Source organism: Lolium perenne, chromosome 4 (assembly GCF_019359855.2).
Source record: "Lolium perenne isolate Kyuss_39 chromosome 4, Kyuss_2.0, whole genome shotgun sequence".
Taxonomy (NCBI): Eukaryota; Viridiplantae; Streptophyta; class Magnoliopsida; order Poales; family Poaceae; genus Lolium; species Lolium perenne.
Window position 1 is genome coordinate 172,834,940 of NC_067247.2, and position 13,633 is coordinate 172,848,572.

At 44.5% G+C, this 13,633-nt stretch overlaps 1 protein-coding gene across 1 annotated transcript; it reads left to right on the forward strand.

Annotated features, from left to right (window-relative positions):
• Positions 1–12,547: 12,547 nt before the first annotated feature.
• Positions 12,548–13,412, forward strand: LOC127294660 (uncharacterized). Its single transcript, XM_051324526.2, has 2 exons — positions 12,548–12,864; positions 12,954–13,412. Exons 1-2 carry the CDS (start codon positions 12,640–12,642, stop codon positions 13,278–13,280), a joined length of 552 nt encoding a protein of 183 aa, XP_051180486.1. The 5' UTR covers positions 12,548–12,639; the 3' UTR covers positions 13,281–13,412.
• Positions 13,413–13,633: the final 221 nt, after the last annotated feature.

A 13,633-nucleotide genomic window follows, 5' to 3' on the forward strand; every position in this document is an offset into this window, starting at 1 on the left:
AGTAACAACTTCCAAGACTCAAATATAAAACAAAGTACTATAGTAAAAATATGGGTTGTCTCCCATAAGCGCTTTTCTTTAACGCCTTTCAGCTAGGCGCAGAAAGTGTGAATCAAGTATTATCAAGAGACGAAGCATCAACATCAAAAATTTTCTCACAAACAAAACTTGTTGCAGAGGGTACCTTAGATGCTCCATTATCTAAATTTCCCATAGTGGTACTAAGGGTTTTATCAATTTTAGGCTTATAATAATTCTTTGGCTTAGGCACCTTAGAGACATACATGAATTTTTGCTCCTTTCCCACATAAGCTTTCTCCTTAAATTTAAGAGAAGAAAAAGTTGAACCCAATGTTCCCATAGCTTCTTCAAGTTTACCAATTCTATGGGTTTGATTATCATGGATAGCACAAGTTTCTAAAGTAGCAATTATTTCGTTAATTCCTCCTAGGGATTTATCAAGTTTATCAGTATTATCAAGTAATACCCCCAGTTTAGTCTCAACACTTGGAAGATTTTTCTCTATGGCTTCCAACTTTTTCATGACGTCCTCAAGAGAGATTTTAATTTTAGTTTCATTAACAGGTGGTATTCCAACTAGACTCTCAATGATGCAACTAGCTTCTAAAGCATGAGTACCTAGGAAATTACCCCCCGAAAGAGTATCAAGAACATACCTATTCCAGCTAGATATACCAACATAAAAATTCCTAAGTAGGATAATAGTGGAGTGTTTCTTAGTGCACCTATGATGAGCATCACTAATTCTATACCAAGCATCTTTAAAACTTTCTCCACCTTGTTGCTTAAAAGAACGAACTTCAACTTCAGGATTACTCATTTTAGCAATAGTAAATAAAGCAAACTAGATAAAGTAAATGCAAGTAACTAATTTTTTTGTGTTTTCGATATGGAGAACAAGACAGTAAATAAAGTAAAACTAGCAACTAATTTTTGTGTGTTTTGTTTTAGTGCAGCAAACAAAGTAGTAAATAAAATAAAGCAAGACAAAAACAAAGTAAAGAGATTGGAAGTGGAGACTCCCCTTGCAGCGTGTCTTGATCTCCCCGTAGAACGGCGCCCGAAAAAATGAGTCTTGATGCGCGTGAGACACACGTCCGTTGGGAACCCCAAGAGGAAGGTGTGATGTGCACAACAGTAAGTTTTCCCTCAGAAAGAAACCAAGGTTTATCGAACCAGTAGGAGCCAAGAAGCACGTTGAAGGTTGTTGGTGGCGGAGTGTAGTGCGGTGCAACACCAGGGATTCCGGCGCCAACGTGGAACCTGCACAACACAACCAAAGTACTTTGCCCCAACGTAACAGTGAGGTTGTCAATCTCACCGGCTTGCTGAAAACAAAGGATTAAACGTATTGTGTGGAAAATGATGATTGTTTGCGAAGAACAGTAAAGAACAATTGCAGTAGATTGTATTTCAGATGTAAAGAATAGGACTGGGGTCCACAGTTCACTGGTGGTGTCTCTCCCATAAGATAAACAGATGTTGGGTGAACAAATTACAGTTGGGCAATTGACAAATAAAGAAGGCATAACAATGCACATACATATATCATGATGAGTACTATGAGATTTAATCAGGGCATTACGACAAAGTACATAGACCGCTATCCAGCATGCATCTATGCCTAAAAAGTCCACTTTCAGGTTATCATCCGAACCCCTTCTGGTATTAAGTTGCAAGAAACAGATAATTGCATTAAGTATGGTGCGTAATGTAATCAACACAAATATCCTTAGACAAAGCATCGATGTTTTATCCCTAGTGGCAACAGCACATCCACAACCTTAGAACTTTCTGTCACTGTCCCAGATTTAATGGAGGCATGAACCCACTATCGAGCATAAATACTCCCTCTTGGAGTCACAAGTATCAACTTGGCCAGAGCCTCTACTAGCAACGGAGAGCATGCAAGAACATAAACAACATATATGATAGATTGATAATCAACTTGACATAGTATTCAATATTCATCGGATCCCAACAAACACAACATGTAGCATTACAAATAGATGATCTTGATCATGATAGGCAGCTCACAAGATCTAACATGATAGCACAATGAGGAGAAGACGATCATCTAGCTACTGCTATGGACCCATAGTCCAGGGGTGAACTACTCACACATCGATCCGGAGGCAATCATGGCGATGAAGAGACCTCCGGGAGATGATTCCCCTCTCCGGCAGGGTGCCGGAGGCGATCTCCTGAATCCCCCGAGATGGGATTGGCGGCGGCGGCGGCGTCTCTGGAAGGTTTTCCGTATCGTGGCTCTCGGTACTGGGGGTTTCGCGACGAAGACTATATGTAGGCGGAAGGGTAGGTCAGGGAGCGTCACGGGGGACCCACACAACAGGGCCGCGCGTCCAGGACCTAGGCCGCGCCGCCCTAGTGTGGTGTCGCCTCGCGGCCCCACTTCGTATCTCCCTCGGTCTTCTGGAAGCTTCGTGGAAAAATAAGCCCCTGGGCGTTGATTTCGTCCAATTCCGAGAATATTTCCTTACTAGGATTTCTGAAACCAAAAACAATGAAAACAAAGAACTGGCTCTTCGGCATCTCGTCAATAGGTTAGTGCCGGAAAATGCATAAATATGACATATAATGTGTATAAAACATGTGAGTATCATCATAAAAGTAGCATGGAACATAAGAAATTATAGATACGTTTGGGACGTATCAATGGCCCTCACTTGGCTCCCTTGGTCAACAGCAGTGTCTGGCACTTGTTGGTGACTCTCTCTGGCCGTGTGTGTGTGCTGGTGTGCATGCACACACATGGCTTGTTGTTGAGCATGCACACATGTTGTGTGTGCTGCCTATGTGTGTGTGTGTACCTGGTGCTTGGGACTTGGGCTTGTGAGAGGATCAGCTCGGCAGAGCTGTGGTATTATCCACCAGATTTACTTCTTTTCTAATCTGCCAAGTGGCTTTGCCACTTGGCATAACTTGCTTTTCTTGTTTGTGTGTTTGCAGGGACTTGGAGATGTTCAAGATGAAGTGCAAGATCATCTTGGTCAAAGATTTCATGAAGATCAACTTGTAGTTTAGGAAATTTCATTAAGTTGTAATCAATTTATTCAATTTATGTAATGTGTTTTAACATTTCTTATTTCAATTTTTTTTGAATATTGTAATGACAATGTATCATGTGTGATTATCAATAAAGCTCCAATTTTCTCTAATGAGCTTTACTTAATATTTGTATTGTTCATATACTTTATTATGTATAATTTGTTTAAAGAATTACCTCAATAGTGAATTATGAGATATTCATATGGTGTTTGAATTTGAAATTCAAATGCAACTTGTGTTTGAATTCAATCATGCAACTTAAGTTGTGATGCACTAACTCTCCTCTCTTCTCAAAACCCTAAACTAGTTAAGTGAGATGCAAGTTTGTCGCACTCTCGGAACCCTAACCATGTAAGGTGTCGAGAGAGAAACTTGTCCCCCTTCAATGCAGTTTTGTTTTAAAAGCGCGAAATTTCCCCAGAATTTACGATGCAATGCACATCCCTTTCTAAAATCTACCCCTCGATCGTCTCTAAACCTGGGACATTACAGCCTTTCCCCCTTAAAGAAAACTTCGTCCCGAAGTTGTGGTTGTAATACCTGAACAGTTCTGGGTAATACTTTCTCAGGTCTTCTTCCTTCTCCCAGGTGGCTTCCCTCTCAGGATGATGCTTCCACTGAATCTTGCAATACTTAATGGCTCTGTTTCTAAGTTGTTTCCAATTTTCCTCAAGAATCTTGGCTGGTTTTTCGATGTAGGTCAAATCTGGTTGTAACTCTAGCTCATCATGTGATACTGGCTCGTCTGGGGTCTTTAAACATTTCCTGAGTTGAGACACATGGAATACATTTTGTACTTGAGCTAACCTTCCCGGTAGATCCAATTCAAAGGCTAACCCTCCGTTCTGACTCAATATCTTGAAAGGTCCGATGTATCTAGGGCTAAGCTTCCCCTTTACTCCGAATCTCTAAAGACCTTTCATCGGACTTACCTTAAGGTACACCATGTCTCCAACTTGTGGCTCCCATGTTCTTCTCTTTTGATCGGCATAACTCTTCTGTCTACTTTGAGCTATTTTAAGCCTATCTCTTATAATGTCAATGATCTGCTGCTTTTCTTTGATGTAATCAGGGTTGAATTCCTTGCTTGATCCTGCCTCATACCAACATATCGGTGATCTACACTTCCTTCCATACAGAGCTTCAAATGGTGCCATCTTAATGCTGCTTTGATAGCTATTATTGTATGAAAACTCTGCTAGTGGTAAGTGTTCCTCCCACGATCCTCCGAAGTCTAGGGCACATGCCCTAAGCATATCTTCCAATATCTGGTTTGTTCTCTCTGTTTGTCCACTTGTCTGAGGATCATAGGCGGTGCTATAATCTAACTTGGATCCTAAAGCTTCATGTAGTTGCTTCCAAAATGCTGATGTGAACACGGATCCTCGATCTGACATGATCTTCTTGGGCACTCCATGTTTACTAACGATCTCTTTGATGTAAAGATCGATGAGTTTCTCCCCTTTATCCTGCTGGTTTACTGCTAAGAAGTGTGCACTCTTTGTCAACCGGTCCACGATTACCCATATCATGTCCTTCTTCTTATTAGTCATGGGTAGTCCGGTGATGAAATCCATTCCTATCTCCTCCCATTTCCATTCTGGGATTGGTAAAGGTTGAAACTTTCCTGCCGGACTTTGATGTTCAGCCTTCACCCTTTGACATGTATGGCATTCCGCCACGTATTGTGCTATCTCTCTTTTCATGTTATTCCACCAGAATAATTCCTTGAGATCCATGTACATCTTTGTACTTCCTGGATGTATAGAGTATGGTGTTTGATGTGCTTCCCGGAGTATAACTTCTTTGATCTCATCAATATCCGGAACGCAAATCCTTTTCTGGAACCATAATGATCCCAACTCTCCTCGGTGAAATTCTGATGGTCTTCCCTCATCAATACTTCTCGTCTCCTCCACGATGAATGGATCATCCAATTGACCCATGATTATCTCATTCTTTAAGTTCACACTAAGTTCATCGGCTACTTGTAATGCCGATAGTCCTTCATGAGCTTCTTTCTCCCAAAGTTGTATCTGGGCTTGGCTTATTTCTTTTTTCAACTTCGGTGCCATTTCTTGTTCAAATACTCCAGTGCTCTTCCTGCTCAAGGCATCTGCTAGAACATTAGCCTTTCCTGGAGTGTAATTGATGGTCAGGTCATAATCCTTGATTAGCTCCAGCCATCTTTTCTGTCTCATGTTGAGTTCCTTCTGAGTGAAGAAGTACTTGAGACTCTTATGATCGGTATAGAGCTCACACTTGGCTCCATAGAGAAAATGTCTCCAAGTTTTAAGTGCAAATACGACTGCCGCTAACTCTAAATCATGTGTTGGATAGTTTACTTCATGAGGTCTGAGTTGCCTTGATCCATATGATATTACTTTTCGATCTTGCATGAGTACGCAACCCAATCCATGTTTGGATGCGTCACAGTACACGGTGTAATCCTTGCCAACTTCCGGAACTGCTAACACCGGTACTGTGGTGAGTTTCTCCTTCAGAGTCTGAAAACTCTTCTCACACTCATCAGACCACACGAATGGTGTGTTCTTCCTTAACAGCTTGGTCATCGGTCCTGCTATCTTAGAGAATCCTTCAATGAATCTTCGATAGTATCCTGCCATTCCTAAGAATCCTCGGATTTCTTTGATAGTCTTTGGTGCTTCTCATTCTAAAACTGCTGCTACTTTGCTTGGGTTTACTGCTATCCCATCCTTGCTAATAACATGACCAAGAAATTCTATTTGATCTAGCCAAAACTCACACTTGCTGAATTTGGCATAGAGTTGATGTTCTCTTAGTGTTTGCAACACTATCCTGAGATGTTCAGCATGTTCAGCTTTATCCTTGGAATAAATCAAGATATCATCGATGAATGCGATGACAAACTTGTGTAGACATGGCATGAAGATCTTGTTCATAAGATTCATGAATATTGCTAGGGCATTGGTTAATCCAAAAGGTACTACCAGATATTCATGATGTCCGTACCTTGAGACAAAGGCTGTTTTCGGAACGTCTTCCTTCTTGATCTTTATTTGATGATAACCGGATCTTAGATCAATCTTGGAAAAGACTCCCGCGCCTCTAACTTGATCAAATAGATCTTGTATTCTAGGAAGTGGGTACTTGTTCTTGATAGTAACATTATTCAGATTCCTGTAATCTCCGCACATCCTTCGGCCTCCATCTCTTTTATCCACGAATATCACCGGTGATCCCCATGGTGATATACTCTCCTGAATAAATCCTTTCTGTTCCAGGTCATCCGACTGTTCCTTGAGTTCTTTCAACTCCTTAGGCCCCATCTTATATGGTGCCTTAGCAATCGGAGCTGTTCCTGGAATTAGGTCGATAGTAAACTCTATCTCCCTATCTGGTGGCATTCCAGGTAATTCCTTAGGAAAAACATCCTGGAATTCATTAACTACAGGTATATCCTCCAGCTTTACTTCCTTCATGCTATTCAACTGTAGCTCTACTTCAATTTGTGTATGCTTATCCCCTTGGTAGATCATTCTACTTCCATCGGGGCTTTTCAAAGACACGGTCTTGTTCACACAGTCTATCAATGCTCCATTTGCCTCTAACCAATTCATACCAAGAATGACATCAATGTCCTTCATCGGTAGAATGAACAGGTCTGCGTCAAACGCGCACTTATTGATCATAATGATCTGTCCTTGTTTGACGTGGGTTACTACTATCGTCCCCCCTGCAGAAAGTATGGTTACGGGTTTATCTAACTTAGTGCAACTAATCCCATGTTTGATGATGAATTGTTGAGAAATGAATGATGTAGTTGCACCAGTATCAAAAAGTACTTTGCTAGGATGAGTAAGTATCTGAAGCGTAGCTATCACTTCCTGATCGGAGTTCACCACCTCCTCCAAGCTGGTGCAGTTCAACTTGCCGAAGGGTTTCTTGTTCTTCCAGTTCCCTCCGGTATTTCCGCCTCGGTTTCCTCCTCCTCCTGACTGACCTCCTCCACTTCTGTTCTTAGGGCAATCCTTCAACATGTGCCCTTCCTGACGACAACCAAAGCATATTATCCTTGGCCTCTTGCAATCCTTTGAAAAGTGTCCTTTGCCTCCACAGCTACGGCAAACAATTTGAGCCATGAACTGGTTGTTTGGACCCCTTCTGTTGTTGCTGTTGTTGTTGTTGTTGTTGTTGTACCTTGGCTTGAAACTCAAGCCAGTGTTAGACTTGTTGCTGACGAATCTCTTAGGCTCAAATTTAGCCTTCTTTCTTTTCTCCTCTTGCAGTTGTTTAAAGTCATCCTCAAGAGTGATGGCTGCATCCACCAACTCCTGAAACTCGGTAGCTCTCAACATCCGGAGATGTACTTTGAACTGAGGATTTAATCCCTGCATGAACCTCTTCTTCTTCTTGTCCTCGGTGTTGACCTCCTCAACAGCGTACCGGGACAGTCCAGAAAACTCCCTGACATAAGTCAGGATAGCCTTATCTTTCTGCTCGAGACTTTCGAACTCTCAGCGTTTCAGCTCCATAATGCTTTCAGGGACATTGGATTCCCTGAACTTCCTCTTGAACTCCTCCCAAGTGAACACTTTCCCAGCCGGATAAACGGCTATTATATTATCCCACCAAGATGCAGCGGGTCCACACAACAGATGTGTTGCGTATCTGACCTTCTCCAGGTCATTGCATCCGACCGTGTTGAGCTTTTGCTCCGTGTCCATCAACCAATCCTCCGCGTCCATGGGTTCGGGCGCGTATGCGAAGGATATTGGCTTAGTATTCTGGAAGTCCAACAAAGTGACTCCCTGATTATCAGGCCTCTCCACCCTATTCTGCTGTAGCAGCTCCTGAAAGAACTTGTTCTGCTGCTCCATCGTCATGTGTTGCCTTTCCTCCAACATTTGCATGTATTGGAGGAAGTTTTGCTGGGTCATGGGTGGTGGTGGTGGAAACTGGTTTCTGTCTGCTTCATCAGCCTCCTCTTTCTGCTTTGCCTCGCGCTCGAGGCGCTGTGCTTCGCTCTCCTCACCCGACGCTCCCGACATATCCCCCTAGTTCTGCAACACAAAGTGGTACTCATAATTACTCCATGCGCAAGCTTTCTGAGCTCAACTTTGTGCACAGAACTAGTCACGCAATGGAAATCAAGAAGCAAATCCAAATCATACAAAATATATACCATGTATATACATACTTAAGTTGTTTATTACAATACTCAGTAGCGATGTGAGTACGCAAACTCACTTATTGAAGTATATGTACAAAGTTCTACAGATATTACATACTACATTACATGTGGTACAACTGTATTGTAGTCTCGCCTCCCATGGTGGTCTCTAGTCGTGCTTCACTCCCGGTACATCCCAGGCTTCCATCCGGTCGAACGTGTAGTCCTCCTGACAGAATCTGGAACATAGGGTCTTCCCGTTGGCTTGTAGTCGGAATCAGAGGATGATCCCAGGGAGAAATTTGTATTCATGAACTGGTTATTCAATGCATCATAATCCACCCATCGGGTGTACTCCCCTGTGACTCCGCCGTAGGTATTTCCACCATCAGTATCCGACTCAATCAGTATAGGATAGTCCTTATAGTCTCCCTATTACACTGATCGTTCTGGAACTGGTTTGTGGCGTCCTCCTCCATCTCAGAATTACCTCTGACTGGATCGCCATAGGTTCCCGTGTTTGACCCCCAATGCCAACCTGTGGAGTTCTCTATAGGAGTCTCGGAACGCTGATGGTTTCCAGATTCCTCTCCACCCTCATAACCTCCATGGGAACTACTAGGAAAGTACCTAGGTGTAATAGGTGTGGTTTGTTGTTCTGGATGGTCAATACTAATGAAGTCACCAGCTGAATAAACTGGTGTGTGAACCTCACCCTCCATTGGTTCCTTCCCCTTCGTCTCCTCCTTGGGCTCAGTAAATTCTTCTAACATTGTGTCAATTGCCCCCGACATATGTCGATTCAATTGAAAGAACAATGACAGTAGGTTGCGACTATTATCCATGTACTTAGCGGCTTCTGCTGGTTTGCGTTTTGCATACTTGAAGTGGTTAAGCATAGGATCATCTTCCTCCTCCATATGAGGAATGTGTGAGAATTAGGAACCAATAAGCTCCTTAGTCTTATGTTCCCGAATATCAGTGATTGCTCTCATGATAGCTATGTGGTAGGCCGTTTGGATAGTTCTAGCCTCACCTGCCGGCATCACTACACTCATTCCTAGGGATTCTGGAAGTCTTAGTCCTACCCTACACTTCGCTAATACTATACCGTCGTAGTACATGTATTTCATTACTTGGATTTGGGGATCGCACCCAAATTCAAGCAACATAGCACGAAGAATGTCCGCAAGCCCTCCGTCATATTCACTCAGGTTTGATTCCATCACCTTCACGTTATGTCCCGAACGTGAACTTGCCATAGTTGGCTGTAGAATAGAAAGAATATTATATTAGTAATGATGCATCATAATAGAGATAATAAAGAATTATCGCACTAAAAGATATGATGGTTTTATTCTCAAGTGAATAGATACCATATTTTTAGAGAATTCTTTACTAATCCTATTTGACTCCTAACGTTTTCGTCCCATTTACTAGGTTCCAACCTAAGGTCAAAGCTTTTGCTCTGATACCAACTGTGGTGACCCTGCATAACACTGCATGTTGTAGTATGCCAGTCGTTGATATAACATTCATGAAGTACCAATCCGCAAATATTACATCCCTCAGAGTAGTACAACAGAACATAGCAGGTCCATAACTCATCCATTTATTATTACAAGCAACATGTACATATCATCTCGGAGCTCCTCTTGGGTCCTAAGAGGGATACTCCTGGGTTCGAGGCGAACCGAACTTAACTTACAATATAAAAGTCTTACTAGGTTATACATTTTATTCCCCTCGAGCAGTTAAGTACTAAGAGTTCATACTGCTCGGATACTACTACTACTCGATAGGTCTAAGCTTGTTCTCCTTCGGAACCCTCCCCGATTCCGTAGACTATGAGGTAGTCTACTCCTTCGATGCCTCCTGAGAGGTCTGGTTCTTCATAGCCGATGACTTCGGCTCCTTCAGGGTCATCGTTGTCCTCCTCCAGTCGATTCGCATACGTCTGCGAGGGGATTTAAGAGTGGTATGAGTACGAGCGTACTCAACAAGTTCATTATAGAAAAGAGGTGTTTAATGCACTAACTACGTTATTAAACCAGAAAGTCTAATACCAATGCAGGTTTTCATAATCATTTCTTCAAAAGGTTGCTTTTATTCAGAAGAACTATGTCCGTCAGCCTTCACCGGTTTACTAGAAATTCATGGAGTTCCTTTCCGGCAGCGTTCGCAGTTCCAAAACCCGGAACAGGGAGTGACTGGTCACGATTCGTTACACTCTGCAGAGGTGTGTTGCTTTACCCATAAGAGATCTTAACCTTGGTGCCAACCGGGCAGCTTTCCCGTCCACACTTCCTTTGGTGTGAGGCCCGGTATAAGGTCTAGCCAATCATGTTCCTCCGCTACCTCGAACACCCACCCTTTGTTGCAATCTCCGACCCTGGGTCCTCGCCGGTCCTCTTACACCAATTAAGGATGGACCCCGACCACGACGTCAATGCAGGGCTCTACCATACATTCCTTCATCGGCAGTTGCAACCCATCATAGACCACATTACCGTGGGGACTTCTACGGGTTCCCCACCCTGCATCTTGTCTCTCGAGATCAAGTGCATACAGTAATGCGCATCCGTTGATGAACGAGAGGTGGAAACACTTTTGACTACTCCGTCCCACTCCAGATCTTATGGTTAACACGGGTATTACGACACAAGAATCACTGGACGACATTTGTTGTTTAATCCTAGATGGATATAAACCCTTGCAATGGAACCTCCACCATATCAACACAATCCATGGTTCCATTGCCCACCATTTAGTCATATTCATAGTTATGAAAAGAGTGGTTTTGCTTTTTATGCAATAGTGATAGACATAGTACTTTGCAAGTAGTTTAGTAAAAATACTCAAATGACATGAGCAAGTGATGAATTTGCCTGAACACTGCAAAGTGTTGCAGTTGGATGGTGTGGACTGACCCTTGTCCTCTGTTGCTGAAAAATAGCATCATTGTCCGATAAGGGCAATGGTTAAAGAAGCAATTATGCATGCATTCCATTTTTAGGGTTTGTTCCCCCCTTCCGGATGTTTTATTATTTTATGTGAGAGGTTAATACTAAGAACAATTTAGGGATACTCTGTTTAGGGTAAAATACAACCTTGAAATGTTTTCAAGGTGTTTTTAAAGTCCCAAAGCTTTTATGGACTTATTTTCATTATTGAAAATATAAGGTGTGATTTAAATGATTATTTTAATCATCAAATTTGGGCTTAATCTTGTTTGTTTCCAAAAATTCTATTTCTTATTTTATTATGATAGATAATTTTATTCTGATTAGTTATCATATTTTTAATTATTTTTTTAAAGTTGTTTATCATTTTCTATGTATTTGTAAAGTTTCTATTTTAATTGAATTTGTGAAAAGTCAAAATTGCCCCTGGGCCCACATGTCAGGGTGACCCAGTGGTTAACCCGAACCCGAGCCGCACGTTGGGCTCGGTCGGACACACCCGTCCCCTTCACTTCTCTCCCTCGCGAACCCTAGCCCCCTTCGCTCTCGCGATGCCGTGGTCGCCTGCGCCTCCGCCGAATTATTCCGGCCAACTCCGGCCATCGCCGGCGGTGAGATGTGGCGCATCTGAACCGCCGTTCGACGGTGCTTCAGATCCACCGCGTCGATCTAAGTTTCGCCACCTCCTTGACTCGTCCCCATCGCCTCTGCTCGCCTGCCGTGATGTGCTGCGGCGATTTCGTCGCCGCCGACGCTCCTGGTGCCGTGGCGCGGCCGTGTGCCTCGCCGTGGTGGTGCTGGCATTGCGGCGAGGTGGTGCATGGCTTGGCTTGGCGCCGCCGTTCGCCCGGCGTGTGCTGCCGTGCCGCCATGGCTGCGCTTCTCTGCTTCGCCTGTAAGTGGTTCCCTCCTTTCTCTCTCTCACCTGACCTTCCTCCTCTTGTGCTTGAGCAAGCAATGGCTGCTCCCCTTCTTGGAGACGCTGCCATGCCGTGAGGCTGCTGCTGTGCTGGCTGCTGCTATTGCTATGCTTCTGTGGCTTTGCGCCATGCCATCCCTGGTGCTGTGCTATCTGCTGCGCCGTGCTAGGGAGACGGATGTTCCAGGCGGGGAGACGGCTGAAACTTCGGCGCTCCCCGGACCAAAGTTTCGTCTAATCCGGCGCTAAATAGCGCCGGATTTCGGCCCGGGGAGCGCCAACCGCTGGGATGCTCTAACATTGATGCTTGATCTGATGGTTAGCCAAAAAAAAAATGATGAATATTTGGAAGCTGGGCGGGCCGGCACGCGGTTGGCTCTGACTGGTCCGCCTTTGGTGCCGCTGGTGTGGCACCAATAACGAAACCAACAACCAAGTCATCACGACAACGTCACAAAATTCCCAAATCCACCAGCTAGCAGCAGCAGCACCAAGCAGAGCAGCTGGTGGCCATGGCCGAATCAGCTCGTGTGCGGGACGCCCTGAGCGTCAACGCCGACGACCGCGCGCGGGTGGACGCGCTCTCCGCCGCCGCGTCCGCGTCCCTCTCTTCATCGTCGTCGTCGGACCACCTGTCGCCGAGCTTCTTCGAGGGGTTCGCGCTGCGCGGGATCCGCGTCGTCCGCATCCAGCCGGGCCTCATCCACTGCTCCTACACCGTGCCTCCCAGCCTCACCGTACGTCACTCACTTCTCTCCTTACTTCCATAGCTCCACTTGATCCATCATCCCAGCTGAGCTGCATACATACGTGCGTGCGCACGCAGGACTCTACCACCGGCTGCCTGGCCGCCGGCGCCGTCGTGGCCCTGGTCGACGAGGTCGGCTCCGCCGCCGCCATCTCCGACGCCCAGAACCTCAAGGTCTCCGTCGACATGTCCGTCGCCTTCGCCGACCTGTCCCAGGCGCGTCCGGGAGACAACCTGAGCATCACGGCGACGGCGCTCGGGCACAAGGGCGCCTACTCCGGCACGAGCGTCCTCCTCACCAACGCCGACACGGGCAACGTCGTCGCAGAGGGCAGGCACTCCCTCTTCGGCAACATGAAGAAAACACCGCCCAAGCCGGCCACTGCTCACAGGAGCAACTTGTGATTTACTCCTTAGTCCTACTCTGTTAATGTCTCTGTATGAGTGTATTTATATACTGCTACCACGTATCTACTATACTATAGTCCGCAATAAAAGCAAACAAGGATGAGATTCATGCGTTTGCTGATTACTAAATCCATCCCAAGATTACTATATTACGAAACTCCCTCCCCTCCGTTCATAAAAAGATGCTAGAGATTTGTCTAAATTTAGATATATCTATGCACGTAAGTGTTTAGAGACATCTAAATTTTGATAAATTTACGATATTCTTAGTCCTACTCCGTTAATGTGTCTGTATGAGTGTATTTATACTGCTACCACGTATCTACTAGAGGAAAAACCATAGAGGAAGG

Bases quoted from the DNA above. Each gene is read 5' to 3' on its own strand.
- LOC127294660 (XM_051324526.2), top strand. From the start codon at position 12,640: ATGGCCGAATCAGCTCGTGTGCGGGACGCCCTGAGCGTCAACGCCGAC. The intron at 12,865-12,953 runs GTACGTCACTCA...GTGCGCACGCAG, and splicing joins CCGTGCCTCCCAGCCTCACC to GACTCTACCACCGGCTGCCT.